Source organism: Sapajus apella, unplaced genomic scaffold (assembly GCF_009761245.1).
Source record: "Sapajus apella isolate SASKATOON/1434 unplaced genomic scaffold, GSC_monkey_1.0 scaffold25, whole genome shotgun sequence".
NCBI lineage: Eukaryota > Metazoa > Chordata > Mammalia > Primates > Cebidae > Sapajus > Sapajus apella.
Window position 1 is genome coordinate 23,513,569 of NW_022436965.1, and position 17,876 is coordinate 23,531,444.

Here is a 17,876-nt window from a genome sequence, read left to right on the forward strand (position 1 = left end):
TGCAATGCTATGCTTGGGTATGTTGCCAGGAGAGAAGAAAACCTTTTGAGGAACTCTGCTAGCACTTTCTCATCAGTTAAGGTATTTTGTAATAAAGTCATTGCCTGAGCAAAGAGAATGAACTCTGCAAAATATAGACTTGTGCATTTTCCAGGCATTTGGGCAGTGGGCCTGGCATAGGAGGCTGGAAGATCAAGAGGGCATAGGGGAAGGCGGGGAGCAAGCTTCATGGGATGCTGGAGCCAGGGGTCATGCCACAGTATGAGTTGGGCTGAGAGACTGGATCAGGCCATTTCTCCTGCTGGTATCTTGTGCTATAAGATACCTCAAACTAGGTAATTTATAAATAATAGATATTTATTGCTCACATTTCTGGAGACTTGAAAATTCAGGATCAAGGCACGAGGGGTTCAGTGTCTGGTGAGGGCTATTCTCTGCTTCCAAGATGGTGCCTCACGGGATGGAAGGGACAGAAAAACGGACAAATGGTGCATCCTCTCAAGCGGAAGAGATGAAAGGGCCAGGCAGTTCTCTGAAGTCCTCTTTTATAAGGACATTAATCCCATTTATGAGGGTGGAGCCCTCATGGCCTGCTCACCTCCAAAAGGCCCCACCTCTTACTGCTCTCTTATAGTTTAAATTCCTACACAAATGTTGGAGGGACACATGCATCCAAATCATTGTAAGGACCAAAAGGAAAAATTAGAGAAAACCTCGACTTCAGATTTGGACTAGACTTGCCCTAAGTTGAGGGATAGACAGAGCCTACCCTGGATCAATTTGCAATAAACATCATTCATCCTTCAAACAGGAGCCTGCCTACTTTCAGCTGGTGCTGAGGGGAAACCTTCAGTTTTCTATCTAGTTCAGAGCTTAACCAGAAGGCTAGGTGAGGAAGGAAAAGAAATAAGATATAATCAGGTTTATGGAAAACTGTGGTGCCTTTTGGTACTTGCTGTAGTTTCCATGGGGCTGTGGAAAAAAAAAAAAAAAAAAGAAGTGAGAAAGGCTGACAAAAACATCACGGACAGGTATGCATTAGTGTCTATTTGGGAGAATAGATTAATTTTCCATTGAGAAACACTTTTGTCATAAAAGTTAGTATTTTTCAACTTGTCTTTTAGACAAGGAAAGCTATTTATTTCTAAGAACTACTGGGCCTTTGTAAAAGGCAAAGAACTAAAATGTATTTGTCTAAGATGTATTTGTCTTTTTAAATTCTATTTTATTTTTTAAAAAGTAGTTATAAAATAGCCCACCTTTTCTGGGTCATTGACTCAATCACGTTTTAAAGAAATAAACCACGTTTTAAAGGCCGTTAAGAACCAAACTTTAACTCATTATTTCATTATATCTCAACAATGTACCATTTTCACCACTGCGCTAAGTAGTCAAATTGCCTCATGTTTTATTAATAACGATAACAACAACAAAAATGTGCTTTAAATTTCAAATCACTTTCATATCATTATCACATTTTATTTTTGAAACAACTCATGAGTTCTTCAAAGTCCATATTTGTATATTTTTGTGCAGGTTGATGTTTTTTAAACATCATTTCTTTGCATACTATTTTCATGATATTTTATATATCCTCTGTACTTAGACTTTTTCTTAGATCAATTTACTCTTTTCAGGAAAGCTTAAATAGCTATCTTTAGAAAGATAATTTTATAACAAAAAAGGAGAGCTCAGTCACTCCCTATAAGCAAAAGGAAACAGAAAACATAAATATAAAATAATTTTTTAAAGTTTGTCAACATATCACTTAAAATGCCCGTTGTCACTGGTGGCAGAGGGTCTGCACCCTGGAACTGTTGGGTTGATGAATGTGTGAAGCAAACTCTTGCTCTTGTCTGTCCCCTTGGCCTAGGCCTGGTGTCAGGCTTTGGTTCTTGACCCTGGGGGTAAAGAAATAGAAGGCGCGATCTTTCTATCTGTTTAAAGCAGAATAAGAAGGAAAGTTGCAGGGTCATCTGGTCTGTTTTGGGCAAGCCTAAGGAAAAAGGGAAAGTCAGTTTCCTTCAGATAGCTTGGTCGTGGGGAAGGACAGCTGCCTTCCCAGTGGAGTTTATGGCTTCTAGTCCATTGAGTCAGGGCTGGCTCCTAACTCACCTGTCACACTTTATCTTAGTAACAGACTCAAGGTATACATTAGCCTCGTTAAATGTCAGAGCCCCCAGGGCCTTGGAAGAGTCTAAAACTGCTCTTTCCAATTAGTGGCCATCTGAAAAGAGTCTTGGTTTTTTTGGCTTTAGTTCTTGAGTGCTGCCCTCTTTTCTCTCCTTCAGATGAACTTTCAGCTTGAGATCACTTCAGAATTGAGTCATCTTGTACTCTTGGTGCAGATGGCTCTCCAATCATCTCTGCTGTCCTTGACAGCAAACGCAGAGGAAAGTGGGGGTTTCAGATTGACAATTCGAATTGAGGCTTTGCCAGTTACTACCTGGGCAGTGCCAGATACTCTGATAGAGTTGGAGAAACAAAACTGGACCTGGTTTTTTTCCTTTTTGTTTAGAGGAAAGACAGGGGGATAAACAAATACGGCGATACAGCATAACAAATGCAAGATGTGAGTAAGTACAGACAGTTTTAGAAAACCAAAAAAGGGTAGCAAACCAGACCAGGAACACCAGGAAAAGCTTCCTGGAGGAGGTGGTACATGAGTTAGACCTTGAAGGATGAATAAGAGCATCTAGACAATGGAGGCAGAGGTAAATCATCTTGAAACTGAGAATGGTTTGCAGTTAGATGGAGCCTTAAGTTTCTCATCTGCAAAAGGCTGAAATGACTTCATAGGCTTATGGTCAAGATAAAGAGTTATGGAAATTGCCTGATGCTATTGAGGACACATAATAAATGTTTGAGTTATTCATTTTAACCCCTTTGCCACTCCCCTGTGGGCCCACAGCCTGTTTCCTCCCTGGTTGTAGTACTTAAGACATGGGGTATTGGGACCTATCCGTTTATGAGGCAATTGTCCCTGACAGGCCGAAGCTCCATAGGTAAAATGATAAGAGGGTCACAGCTTCCTTGGAGTGACTTCTTTCCACAAGTAGCCCTTAACTAAGCTAGCAAAAGCTCCAAGAGAAACTGCAGGTTGACATCTTTTTCCAGTAGGATATTTATGTTTAGGAGTAGTTTCACAGTTATATTTCTTTTTTTTTTTTTGAACGAGAAAAAAAAAAAAAAAAGAAAAAAAAAAAAAAAAAAAGAAAAAGAATAAAGGAAAGGAAGAAAGAGGAAGAGGAAGAGGGAGAGAGAACAGGGGTGTTGCTTTATTGCCCGGGCTAGAATGCAGTCTAAAACTGGGTATGCCTGTAATTGTGTTTAATAATAGAGACATAAAAATGAGGGAAGAAAATAATTAACAAGCAGCTAACCAATATTTCATTTAAACCTGTAAATACATGTGATGTAGTACTGATAAGAGTGTATATTTTGTGTATTAAAGTGGAGAGTTCTATGAATGTTAATTAAGTCTACTTGTTCCAGATCTGAGTTCAAATCCTGGATATCGATGTTAACATTCTGTCTCATTGATCTATCTAATATTGATGTTGAAGTCTCCCGCTATTATTGTGTGGGGGTCCAAGTCTCTTTGTCTTATATATCTGGGTATTTCTGTATTGGGTGCATATATGTTTAGGATCTTTAGCTCTTCTTGTTACATTGATCCTTTTATCTTTATGTAATATCCTTCTTTGCTTCTTTTGATCTTTGTTGCTTTGAAATCTATTTTATCAGCAAAATTGTAACTCCTGCTTTCTATTTATTTATTTTAGCTCTCCATTTGGTTGGCAAATTTTTCGCCATCCCTTTGTTTTGAGTCTTTATGTATCCTTGCATGTGAGATGGATCTGGATGTAGCATACCAATGGGTCTTGGCTTTTTTTGCCTGTCTGTGTCTTTGGATTGGGGGATTTAGTCGATTTAAGATTAGAATTAATAACAATATATGTGTGTTTGATACTGTCATTTAATGTTAGCTGGCTGTTTTGCCCATTAGTTGATGCAATTTCTTAATTATGTTGATGTTCTTTATTTTTTGGTACTTTTTAGAAAGGCTGATACTGGTTGTTCCTTTCTATTTGTAGTGGTTCTTTCAGAAGCTCTTGTAAAGCAGGCCTGGTGGTGATGAAATCTCTGAGTGCTTGCTTGTTCACAAAGATTTTATTTTTCCTTCGCTTATGAAGCTTTGTTTGGCTGGATGTAAAATTCTGGGTTGAAAGTTTTTTTCTTTAAGGATGTTGATCATTGGCCCCCACTCTCTTCTGGCTTGTAGGGTTTCTACTGAGAGATCTGCTGTGAGTCTGATGGGCTTCCCTTTATGGGTAACCTGACCTTTCTCTCTGGCTGCACTCAGTATTTTCTCTTTCATTTCAACCCTGGTGAATCTGGCGATTATGTGCCTTGAGGTTGGTCTTCTTGAGGAATATTTTTGTGGTGTTCTCTGTATTTCCTGGAGTTGAATATTGTCCTGCCTTGCTAGGTTAGGAAAGTTTTCCTGAATAATATCCTGAAGCATATTTTCCAGCTTGGATTGATTCTCTTCGTCACATTCAGGTACACCTATCAAACGTAGATTAGGTCTTTTCACATAGTCCCATATTTCTTGGAGACTTTGCTCGTTCTTTTTTATCCTTTTTTCTCTAATCTTGTCTTTTTGTTTTATTTCATGAAGTTGGTCTTCGACCTCTGATATCTTTTCTTCTGCTTGATCAATTCGGCTGTTAAAACTTGTGCATAGTTCGCGAAGTTCTCGTGTTGTATTTTTCAGCTCCATTAATTCACTTATATTCCTCTCTAAATTGTGTGTTATTGTTAACATTTCTTCAAACCTTTTTTCAAAGTTCTTGGTTTCTTTGCATTGGGTTAGAACAAGTTCTTTTAATTCCCAGAAATTTCTTATCATCCACTTTTTAAAGCCAGCTTCTGCTAATGGAACACAGTCTTTCTCCATCAAGCCTTGTTCTGTTTCTGATGAGGAACTGTGATCCCCTGTAGAGGGAGAGGCATTCTGATTTTGGGTATTCTCAGCCTTTTTAGGCTGGCTTCTTCCCTTTATTATAAATTTATCTATCTGTGGTCTTTATAATTACCGTCTTTATAGTTGAGTTTCTGAATGGACGTCCAACTTGTTGATTCCTGGCGCTAGAATCTGAGCAACCCACTGCTCCGGCCAAAACAGCGGCTTTAAGATTGATGGTGCTTTTCTGACTCTGCACCAAGAACCGCCACACCAAGGCAGCGGCAAAACCGCCTCACCGGCCTCAAGAGTCACGCTGGCGACACGTGGGGCTCCTCCGCTGGGAATCTCCTGATGTGTGAGCAACAAAAATTGATCTGAAAGTGTGGCGTCCTCTCGTTCTCTGCTCTTTCAGTGGGAGCTGCAATCCTGAGCTGCTAGTGATCAGCCATCTTGGATCACAGTTATATTTCTGACGCTTCCCGCTCTCCTCCAGAACTTGAAGGAAGCAAGTTCCTCCCAGCATCCTGCTCCTAACACTACACTTAGCACTCACTGATGTTGCCCAAAGGCTTAGGACAGTGCCTTGCATGTAGCAGGCCCTCAAGAAGTACGTGTTGGATGAATAGTGAGTCACATAACATCAGGCATATGACTTCCTCCACTCCATATCACATCTGTTTGGCAAGGTATCTGACCCACAGTAGGCATCCAAGAATGGGGTAGCTTCTCCAGCAGACCATGTTTACTGAGCACTTAATCCTCTCACTTTCTATCCATGGCATGGGTGCCATGGATGCGTCGCATGCAGCTGCTGTGCACAGGGCTACTTCGCATCTGTTCTTGCATGCTGCCTGCACAGGGATCTAGTGATGTGATCCACGGTGGGCTGCCCTGTGGTGATTTCTAGTCTCTGCTTTGCTGCCACACCTCCTAAAGCTTACAGCTCCTCTCTTATGGAGAGAATGTTCCATGTGGGGCTCTCAAGATGACAGGAGGCCCCTCTTCTGTTTCATCTCGAGTTTGCTTTTGACTATAGGGGGATATGGGCTCAATTTATTGGAAGAAAGTGGTACTGATGACCTCCTCGCCCAGACCCTGTTCCACAGACATTTGTGGGTGCAGCATTCTCTTCTCAGAGGCAGAAATGGCCTCAGCAGGCCTGTCTGCACTTGCCTTCCTGTGCTTCCTGGCCCTCTGTGGCCATAAAGCCATGCCTAGTCCATTCCAAGTCTTCTCCCCTGAGTGCTAATTAACCCTGTGCTATGGAGATGGACAGGACAAGAACATCATGTACATAAACCTTAAAAAGATATAGGAAACCAGGGGTATGACACAGCCTCTACCTTCCCCTGATGTCAGTGACTGTGTGCTCTTCAGCTCTGAATCCCCAGCACCTGGCACCCTAATAAATGTTCGTTAGGTTTAAATGAATGAATGAATCTCAGCCTTGCCCCTATTCTCAGAGCAATATGAGTTCTAGGCAGGGAATTCTGGGAACCTACTCACTCACTGCACTTGAGGTTTGGTATAGACTCACCTTCCCTGGCTGGCTGGCCCAGGCCATAGTCACTCAGGCCAGGGCTTCTGGGCTGTACCCCTTGTTCCATTGGCTGTAGATCTGGCATAGTCCAGAGTGGATTCAGTCTGGGCCCCAGAGAAATAAAACATCCATGCTTATTTCTGTCCTAGGGCGGGCCCTCTCCCCTCTGTCTCCTTCGATTCTCTTTATATCATCAGGATAGTGTAAGTGAGAGCAGCTAGGGCTCACAGGCATGTAGGCTAAAAGGAAGGGCAGGATACAGGAAAGAAAGGTGGGGCTGGGCCTCTGTCTCCACAGGGCCCCTTTTCATGCCTCCCAGCCTCCGACCACCTATATTCTTTTTCTCCTTACAGGCTCCCCTGGCCACACTGGCTCTACATCCATGAGCCCGTCGGCAGCCTTGTCCACGGGGAAACCAATGGACAGCCACCCCAGCTACACGGACACCCCAGTGAGTGCCCCACGGACTCTGAGTGCAGTGGGGACCCCCCTTAATGCCCTGGGCTCTCCATATCGAGTCATCACCTCTGCCATGGGCCCACCCACAGGAGCACTGGCAGCCCCTCCAGGAATCAACCTGGTTGCCCCACCCAGCTCTCAGGTAGGTGTTCTTCCTCTCCAAGGCCTTTCCAGCTGTCTTATGTGGTTTCACCCAGGCTGCCCCTGGAGCAGAACCAGCACTTAGCATGTGTGTAACGCGTGCTTGCTGAAGGGGTTGGATGGTGTCTGCAGATGTCCCTCAGGCAGGGTCTTCATTGCGTGTGTCCTCAGGCTGAGTAGTCCTGAAGACCTGACGACTCCTCATGGTCCAGGAGACTGTGACCAAAAGGGACCCTCCCTTGTGGTTTTAGTAGTTCAACACTGGCTGTGATTTCAACATCTCTAGGGTTGTTTATGGACAACTCGCATCAGCAGAGTGGACCCCTTTTATTCCTCTCAATTCAATCATGAGCATTTATTGAGTCACTGAAGTGCCATGTGCTCTTGTTAAAGGTAATGCAGAAACAATCAGGGTATGGTCATTGCTCTCCAGAGCTTACAGCTGAGAGGAGAAATAGGCAGGTATGGCAGTGGACAAATTGAGAGCAAGGCACACTGTGTTGCATGCTGTCTCTAAAACTATGGGAAGTCGAGAAGGAAATTTTACCCACGTTAATTTCGAGTGCCTTCTGTCATGAAGGAAGAGAAGAGGTATGTGCATGGTTCATGCTAGGTTGTTGCTCTGCAGAGCCTATAGGATGGCCAGATGTCTTTACTTCATTCTAGCAATGCCACACTAAGGTCATCACCTTTCCCCTCTTGTAGTGGTTGGCTCTTGCTGCAATAATACCACATAACAAAAATCCTCAAACTCTTATCTTCTCACTCATATGCCTACCTTAAGCTAGGATAGATGGCTCTGCTTCAGTTAGTGGGTGAATAGACTCAGCTTCAGGCTCATCATGTCCCATTGTAAAGGAGCAGTAGCTACCTATGGCATGCTTTTCTCATGGGGTATCATAGAAGTACAAAAGTCCAAACCCAATCCAGAAAGCACAGTGAAGTCTCTGCTCAAATCATGCCCACTGATATTCCATCAGCTTAAGAAAACCATATGACTGATTCCAACATTGATGAGGGAAGGAAGAAAGCTGTGTCTATACTAGCGGGAGGTACTACAGAGACACGATGCAAAGAATATGAAGGACTAGAAGGAGTGAAGTATTAGGAACAATAATCCCATCTGCCACACCTTCTTCTTTTCCTGTGTAATAGCAAGGATCTCTGCTGCCTCATCTGCCAGCACACCTAGAGGCAGAACTGGCAGGTTCTTAGGATGGCAAAATTTATGTGTCAACTTGACTGGGCCATAGGATGCCCTCACATTTGGTTAAACATTGTTCTGGGTGTTTCTTTGAGGGTGTTTTTGGATTAGATGAACATTTAAATAAGGTAGACTGAGTAAAGGAGTTTGTCCTCCCTAATGTGAGTGGGCATCATCCAATTAGTTGAAGATCTGAATAGAACAAAAAAGCTCACCGTCCTCTGAGTAACAGGAAACTTTCCTGCCTAATGACCTTTGAACTGTGACATTATTTTTTTCCTGTCTCTGAACTTGAACCGAAGCATTTGCTCTTCCTGGGTCTCAAGCCTGCTGGCCTTTGGACTATGCCATGAGCTTTTTTGGGTCTCCAGCTTGCTGACTCACCCTGTGGATCCTGGGACTTGTCAGCCTCCATAATCATGTGAGACAATTGCTTATAATAAAATTTTAAACACACACACACACACACACACACACACACACACACACACTCTCCTCCTGTAGATTCTGTTTCTCTGGAGATTACTAACACAGTCCCAAAGTGTCCTTTGAATGTAGTTTTGTAGTTTTGAAGAAGAGGCAGGGCTCCTTTTATGTTGGCATTTTCTGCTACTCCAGAGAGAGAACATCAGTGACCATACCTGGAGTCTCCTCTGAGACAACTCATATTCTAGGGGTCTGAAAGCAAATTCATATGGAGTTATAGCATAGGGACAGTAAGGACTTCAAAAATGTGTTGCTCCATAGAATAGATAATTTGGAGACGGCCTGAGAGATCAGCTAGTGTAGGGATTACAGGAGCTGGGGCCAGTCGGGTAACACAGGTGAGTGAACAAGGGGTGTGTAAGTGAATGAGGGCAGGTGTAGACTGTGGAGAGCTGCCCTGCTCCCTCAAAGCTGTTCAAAGTCAAAGACTTTTAAAGCATTCCTCAGGCCAAATAAACTACTTTATTGGGTCTAATTTGGCCAGTTATCTTCACCCCAGTTTCTAATCTTATGGTTCTCACCTGCAGGACCTTTTTCAGAGTACACATTCTCCCTCATCCCATATTTTGGCCCTTGTGAAGGAAGCAAAAGCCCCACAGGGGATTCTCACGGCCCTACTCCTGCTCAAATGAGGATCGCTCATTCTATCCAAATCCTTTCTTCCACAAATGAAGTAGCAAGACTTGGGGAGCCCAAGTGACTTGGCCAGCCTCACACAGCCACAAAAACAGAGCCACAATGAGGACCTGTCCCCTGGCCTGCAGCCCTGTGTTCACAGCTCTGTTATATGCTGACTTGCACAGTGACCCCAAGATCTTCCTACTGGTTGCCAAGGATTAAAAGATGGATAATCAGTGCTCCCAAGGAATCTTATGGGAGAGGTGGCCACATGATGCAGATACACTGAACTTGGGTGCTACATGTACGCTGTCAGGGGGAGACCTGAAGGGAGCAAAGAGAAGGACCTATAAATTGCTCGGTATATATTCCTTGACCCCAGTGAGAGGGTAAAAGTGTGCAGAGGAGTGGGGATGGGGAAGCAGAAGGGGTGTACATGCATTTATGCCACTCCTACCTACCGTAATCATCAGGGCCGTTGATACCCTATGCTTCATAATGTGTGAAGTTGGTTTATTACCTTTCTTTCCTGTGAACAGAGTTCAGGAAGGCCAGTAAAATCTGGTAGTTAGAGACAGAAAATACATTGAAGTTTTGGGATGAAAGTACAGTTTTGCAAAAGGCATTGGCATTCATCCCAGTAACTATTTATGTGGACCTACTATGCATCAGGTTCTAAATTTTAGTGTCCTAAGTTTTAGGGATAAGCACGGAATAAGGTGGGCAAAGTTTGTACTGTCATGGCACTTACACAATAGCAGTCAGGAAAGACAAAAGCCTAAGGAATAAACAAGATAGTTTCAAATAAAAGTCACAGAATCTAAAAAGAAATAAAATAGGGGGAGGTGGTAGACAGATCCTGTGGGTAGGAATTGGGCAAGGCACCATCCCTCTAAGGCTGCTTTTAGCAACCACACTCAAGTCTGATTGAGCCAAGCCTGGCTAGTCAATTCATCCTCAGAGCTGTGTGAGTAGCAGGGCCACTATTCCTGGACCGTATGTCTGTACAGAGGGATTGGGGTTGAAAGGTCAGATGGAAGCTTTGGTCCTGGCCAACTGGGCTGTGTGCAGAGGCCAAGGCCAAGTTTGGCTTTGGGGAGCTATATTAAGCTTGCCAAGTGCTGGAGAAGCTCAACAGCCTGAGACCCTGAGCAGTGTTCTGGGCTTGGGCTCCTTGAACCACACAGCAGCAAAGCTTTGCCCAGTTAAGACGACACCAGACCAAAGGCCTTGGTATTAGCCACAGTGAGCTGGACCCTGTGGATCATCTGGGCAGATTATTAATATGCACCCTGCCTTCCTTGCCCACGACTGGGCTGAGAGGGATTAATGATGGAGGGATGTTCATTCTGTGACCTGGGTCTTGGGTAAGTACGATTTGGGGGTGTGGGGGGGGAGGAAGTGTCTAGGGGTGGGGGCAGCAGGCAGGGCCAGTTTCCTACTCTGTGCTCTGTCATTTCGTTGTTTGAGCTTCTCTTTTTGCAGCTGTTGGATTTTTTTATCTTGAGGAGTAAAGAGATCAGAACTGGTACGATGAAGGCAGGAATTGTGCAATCTTTTGCAAACCACTGTAACTTGTTTCTGTTTCAGTTTCCTTTTCTTTATTGTGAGGTTAGAAATATTTGCCCTGATTACCCTACAGGGATTTTTTTTAAAGCATGTCAAAGGAGATGTGGATTTAAAAATCACTTCTCAAGGTGTGCATTGCTCTATAGCAGTAACTTGGTATTGTGATTATTCCCAGGTGATAGTATTATACACTTAGGTAATTCAGGTGTACTGTGTTTCTGAAAGGTTCTAGAGAAATTCATTTCAACAAACATTTATTGAACCAGGCCCAGAACTGGGCATGGAAGGTACCAAAATTGTGTATGAGATTCCATCCCTGGTCTGGGGAGCATCTAAGCGGAGTGATGCAATTTCTAAATACATCAGTATATAATTGGGAAGATATTTATGTACTTTTTAGATAATGTGATCTAGGAAACATTCCTCTCTCTCTCTCTCTCTCTCTCTCTGTGTGTGTGTGTGTGTGTGTGTGTGTGTGTGTGTGTACTGCATATTTGTCAGCATGATGTCTGCTCACTGGACTCTGAAATGGGCCTTACAGATCTTTGGGATACTGCTGTCTTTTTCTCCCCTCCTGAACTCTGCAGCCTGACCTGGGTTCTATCACTGCTAATTTCTGCTTAGGTATTTATTGATAACTGAATTACTATCCTCTTAAATCTGTCTGCATTTTTATAGAAAATAAGTAAAAATTGCAAATGTTAGAATTGGTATAGACTTTAAAGTTCATCTAGTCTGATGATTTTAAAAAATAAAGTCATAAAGTCTTTTCTTCAGATGAAAGCATATTTGGAAACCTAATATATACATAAGATAAAAGCAGATCTGGTTGAGCCAGGGACAAAAGGCTTGAAGCTTCAACCTCTCTGCCCGCCAACGATACACACACTCACCTAGAAATGAGGAAATAGAGTCTTTGCTAAGTGAAGTGACCTGATTAAGACGGCGTGGCTAGGAAATGGCAGGTTTAGACCAAACCCAGGTCGGAGGTCCAGGCTTATTACCCCTTATGACAAAGGCCCTAACTAGATTAAGGCTGTGCCAGTGGAAGGATTCTGTGCCCTGGAACAGGAGGGCCTGCCTGCAGCCTAACCTTTGGCAGAAGGATTTGGGCTGAACACAGCTCAGAAATGCAGGACTCAGTGTTCAAGGATGGCTCCAGAAGCATCTAGAATGAATTTGGTCCCTGGCTGAGTCTGCAAAAGGGAAGACAATCCAGCAGACAAGTAAGTTTCTTTCCTGTTCTCAGGGAGCAGTCGGCTTGCGTGCAGGAGCAGATAGGAGTTGCCTGGTGAATCCTGGCTCTAAAGTGCTTATTTCAGTAGACTGTTTCTAATGGAACAAGACAGCAGGGAATGGGGGACTTGGGGACCAGGCAGCTAATGGGTTTATGCTCTGATGGCTGCCTTTGATCTCATCTGCCATTGCTCTGAGCCCAAAACAAACCCCAAGCCAGCCAGAGAGATGGGGAGAGAAAACATCAACCCACCTGTCCCAGCTGCCCCTCCCGCCACCATCCACTCATGAAGAGGAGGAGTGTTGGAGAGGGGCTGCTGGCTACGACTGGGGAGAAAGTGCCTTAAAGCAAGTATGTTCCTCTAGGGGCTCCTGGCCAAGGAGGTGGGGATGGAAGCTGCTAGGGCAGGTGAGGATTGAGGACCGCCTGTCACCCAAGGCAGACAAGGTGGTAAAGGAGGCATGATGGTTTAGAATCCAGGATCCTGGTGTTCTAGCTCCAAGCAGTCAGGCCTGGCAAGGTACCTAACCTGGTGTCCCAGTAGGTGCAATAGCCTTACATGTTTCCTTCAATCTTTCCTGAAGCTCTGCCTCATTTACTTCACTGAGGTAGTTTCAGGTCATTATTTCTCTGCTCCAAACCTCTAGTAGCTGCTTATTGCTTCCCAAACTAAATCCATTCTCCTATCCAGGCAATTCAGCTTCTAGGCTCTGTCATAGCCCACTTCTCAGCTTTATATCCCATCCATCCACCAGACATCTTTGCTCCACAAACACTTGGGCTTCCCTCTAGGCCTCTGCTCTCAAAGTTTTCTGCCCATAAGTAGCCCATCCAAAATCCTACCCATTTTTGAAGGCTGTCAAGTCCCAGCTTCCTTCATGAAGTCTTCCCTGATCTCAATAGCATGTGATCTTTCCTTCCTAAATAATCCAAACTGACTTTTAATCTCATTAATGGCCAGTTGCTTCAGGCAGTGCCTGCATCTCCCTCCTTTGTGGATCTCCATATTATTTCTGAATAAACAAAGGAATAAACTCACTTTAAGTCTCAATGTCCTTATCTGTAAATAGGAAGACCTCTAAGGGTTGTTGTGAGGATTAACATAATTAATTAGCAATGAGCAAGCTTTCCGAGGACGGTAGCAATGGCAATCATTACTCTCTGTGGTTGCTGCAGGTTGGTGGCAGTGGAGCTGGTCCTGCTGGAGATAGGGATAGGAGGAGAAGGAAGGGTGAGATCCTCTTGAGCCGCAGGTGATGGTGGTTTCTTCCTTTTTCCCATGACTTTTCTTGTCCATCTGAGGACTTGGGGATGGAACCATGGTCAATTAGAGGGCTATCTCTGTGGGGGGCATCTGACCTAAAATTCTTCCATTTCATCAGTTGGACCTAGGTGCTCATCTGTTTCTTTGAGGCCCTTGAGGAAAGTTATTGCCTAGTAGTTACACTACGGCAGTGGTTCTTGACCCTGGCTGCACATGAACGTTATCTGGTGAAATTAAAGAAATGCCAAAGCTGGCCGAGTGCAGTGGCTCATGCCTGTAATCCCAGCACTTTGGGAGGCCGGGGTGGGCAGATTGCCTGAAGTCAGGAGTTCAAGACCAGTCTGGCCAACATGGTGAAATCCCATCTCTACTAAAAATACAAAAAAAAAAAAAAATAGCCGGCATGGTGGCATGTGCCTGTAATTCCAGCTGCTCGGGAGGCTGAGGCAGGGGAAAGGTTGCTTGAGCCAGGGAGATGGAGGTTGCAGTGAGCTGGAGATCACGCCACTGTACTCTAACCTGGATGACAGAGGGAGACTCCATCTCAGGGAGAAAAAAAAAAAAAAAAAAAAAAATGCTATAGCTGAGATCCTACCTGAGACTCATGGAATCAGAATCTCAAGACATGGGGGCCATGTTTTTCTTCAAAGCTCCCAGGGTTAAGAACGTATGAAAACAAAATGTTTTCCTGTGAAAACAAAATGCTGGTTACAAGTTCCAGATGTCTTATAGCCTTCTGTAAAAAAAGGGGGCGGTGCAGGATGAAAGAGAGAATTCTTTGATCACACATGTTGTCATTTGTTATGCAAATTAATTTTTAAAAATTAATAGTGATGTTGATTTCCAAACAAAGCACCAAAGGCTGTGTCTTTTCTTCTTTGTATCCCTCACAACGTTTAACTGATAGCCTCTGTTTGCCTTCTGCGCTCAATAAATATTTGCTTAGTGAATTGAAAAAGCTAGTGAATTTAGAAGGAACTTAGTTTAGGCTCTGTGTAGTTTCTGCTTTATTGAACTTTTCTTCTGTCCCAAAGGCCTTGAATAGAGAGGAAAATCCTACCTTTGATTCAGTTTGAGAATTATTGTCACTTTGGTTAGGCAATATGATTTAAAATTCAGACAGACCATGGGAAGTCGGTGGTTCCTAACCCCTAAACGTTTACCTCTACTGGTAGTACAAACCCTGCACTACCTTCATGTGAGCTTGCTTGTAAATGTTCTTATTTTCTTGTGCATGTTCTAACTCCTTGATGACATTGTACATTTTTGAGGAATGTGAGATATACTTTCTAGGTTTCTATTGCTGATTGGATCACTGGCTCAAATTTATTCAACTTACTTTGTTTGGTGAAACAAGACGCTTAGCAGCAGTTCCTTAGGAATCTTCCCAAGAGCACTGGGAGACACAGAGGTGGTGGTGGGGAGCTGATGTTAACTTACAATAAGGGATGAGGAAGGGATAGTACAAGATACATTTATACAGCCATTCAAATCTACTGACTCTCTACTACATGCTGGGCTCCATGAGGAAGGTGCTGAAAACACAAGGCAGGCACAGCCTCTGGCTCTACAGATTTTACAGTTTCACAGGAAGATAATCTATTACAAACAAGTTTAAAACATAGATCTCAGGCTTTCTACCCAATTTTTGGTGCTACTACAATGATTTGGGTATTCGAGTCTGCGTTTTCAATGTGCTTGCAGAGATGACCATTACACATGTCCTTTTCCATTTCACTGTGTTTTCCTTCTGGGTGTATACTTTTCCTTGCCTTTGTACCCCAGAGCTTGGCACAATGTCTGGCTTGCTGAGTGCCCGGGGAATGCCTGTTGATTGACTAATGAATGGATTTGCATTTTTTGCTTAGCTCTGTTAGAGTGTAAGTCTTTAGCCTGAGAGCCATAGCTCCTCTTGCAGCATGGCTGAATAGGCAGTCAATAGTTGATAAAAATTTTAAAATACACAGCTGACATTGTCCTAGGTGTGTAATTTGGTATGGATTTCTAGCTCAAATAAAACACATGAGTAAAATGAATAAAAGCAGAGAGACTCTAATGGAGTTGTGTTGTTATGATTTTTGGTTTAGGTTTTAGCTTCCGGAAATAATTTTGTTCCTCCTATGACATTTTTTTCCCTCCCTTAAGTTCATCTCACAGATAGGCAGTTTCAAATACTCTGCACTTGGAAACGGTTTCTTGAAATAGAACTTGTTTTTTCTTGAGTATGCCCTCGTTGCCTTAGGCCTTTGGGATTGAGTTTACTCTGGCTCTGTGCTTTACAGTATTTTTTTTCTCTTGCAGCTAAATGTGGTCAACAGTGTCAGCAGTTCAGAGGACATCAAGCCCTTAGCAGGGCTTCCCGGGATTGGAAACATGAACTACCCGTCCACCAGCCCTGGATCGCTGGTTAAACACATCTGTGCCATCTGTGGAGACAGATCCTCAGGTACATGCAGAAGCAGACAGCCTGCTAACCTGCCCCAGAGAAGGGGTTGCTCACTGTCCACCTGAATACTTTGTACCCAATGAAAGGAAAGTGTCCCTTTAGGTTGGGCTAGATGGGAACCCACCTGTACATTTCTGTCACTGCATTCACAAGCTACCGTCTGGATGAATTTAAAGTATGGCTTTATTTTTTGAGGATGAGATTTACAGGAAACATTGCAGAAACCCCTCTCTGGAGTCACATTATTATACATGTATCTGAGAGAGAGAAGCTGTTGTGATTATCAAGTATTTTTGCTGGGTGTGGTGGCTCACACCTATAATCCCAGCACATTGGGAAGCTGAGGTGGGAGGATTGCTTCAGCCTGGGAAGTCAAGGCTGCAGTGAGCCGTGATCATGCTACTGTATTCCAGCTTGGGTCACAGAGTGAGACCCCATCTCAAAAAAAAATAATAATAATAAAGCAGTATTAAAAAAAAAAACCTCCCAAATAAGCAATTGTAAAAAATAATGTCCTAATGTACAGGATTTGAAAGAACTAGAAAACTGCAAAGAAAAAGTTAAAAAATTACCCATGAGGTCCCCAAGAAAGATAAACCCTTTAATATTTTAGCATATCTCCTGCTATAACATTCTAGGTTTTCAAGATGTTTTTATAGGCAGGAACAAATGTGTTTTCACCATTTACCTTTGATTCTCTTCTCCCTTTCTCAGTTATTTCTTTCCTTGCTTCTTTCCTCTCCATTCTTTCTGTCCCATATTTTCCTCCCCACCAATTTTGAACACATCTGAATCTCTGATTTGACTATTTGAAGAATAATAAGAGGGGCAGGTTATTTTCTTTTCTATAGTTGTCCATGATGGCTAACTGAGTATTTCCTTACCTTCTTACTGTCACCAAAGCCACTACAGAATGTCACTCCATTGAAAGTTCCAGGCACCTAGAACTTACCTAGCTGAATGGCTGATGTTTGCTTGCTCTCAAAAAACACTTCCCAAATCATGCAAACTTGGTCATTGCCATAACAGCACATCACCCATAGCCCAACTGAGTGTTTTCTCTGCTATGCTTATTCTAGTTGAAAGTCTATGAGGTTCATTTAAATATTGAAAAGCCATGGGAATGACTGTGCCAAACAGTTGAAAAATTGGTCCCATATATCTCTAAGACAAATATTTCAGATCTGAGAGCACTAGGTTTTCTGGGCCCAAGATAAAATCCTGTATTTATCATTGCCATGAGTTCAGCAACGTGAGAAGCCAGCCTCTAGTATGGTCAACTAATGAGTCACAGGCTGGCCTTTCCTCAGGCAGCCTATGTCTAACCATCATTTCATCTGAGAATGGCTTCCTCTGAACTGTGAGCTCCTGAGATGCTGGAAACCTAAGTGAAACAGAAAGTCATGTCACTTCTGTAGCTCAATGACATCACATATTACATTCAAGAATTAGACATAAATATGTTTTGAATGATTTGTTTCCTTATGTTTTTGAAGTTCCACAATTTCAATCAATAAAGCATAGTGCCTGGCATTGAAAAGACTTCTACCTAGAAAAAGTATTGTGATTGATTCATGATGCCTGTGTGAGGCTGGGCTTGGTGGCTCTCCTGACACAAATTAGCCACCCCGGCCTAGGGTAATTAAAAACTGCGTGTGTGGAGCAGGTAATAAGGGCAATGAAATATGCAACAAATTAGTCTGGATAAAGCAAAATCACCTTCTTTTTATTTTTATTTTCCAAGACAGGGTCTCACTCTATCACCCAGGCTGGAGTACAGGGGCTCAATCTTGTCTCACTACAACCTCTGCCTCATGGTTCAAGTGATTCTCATACCTCAGCCTCTGAAGTAGCTGGGACCACAGGCACGCACCACCATGCCTGGCTAATTTTTTCCTTCCTTCCTTCCTTCCTTCCTTCCTTCCTTCCTTCCTTCCTTC

General features: G+C 43.3%; 1 protein-coding gene across 3 annotated transcripts in view; it reads left to right on the top strand.

Annotated features, from left to right (window-relative positions):
- RXRG (retinoid X receptor gamma) overlaps positions 1-17,876 on the top strand; it is an 82,105-nt gene that overhangs the window by 46,837 nt on the left and 17,392 nt on the right. For all 3 annotated transcript variants that reach the window (XM_032291541.1, XM_032291542.1, XM_032291539.1), the window contains 2 exons: positions 6,866-7,113; positions 15,792-15,936. In XM_032291541.1, the coding sequence (XP_032147432.1) occupies positions 6,866-7,113; positions 15,792-15,936 (393 nt within the window). The remainder of the gene's footprint in view (positions 1-6,865; positions 7,114-15,791; positions 15,937-17,876) is intronic.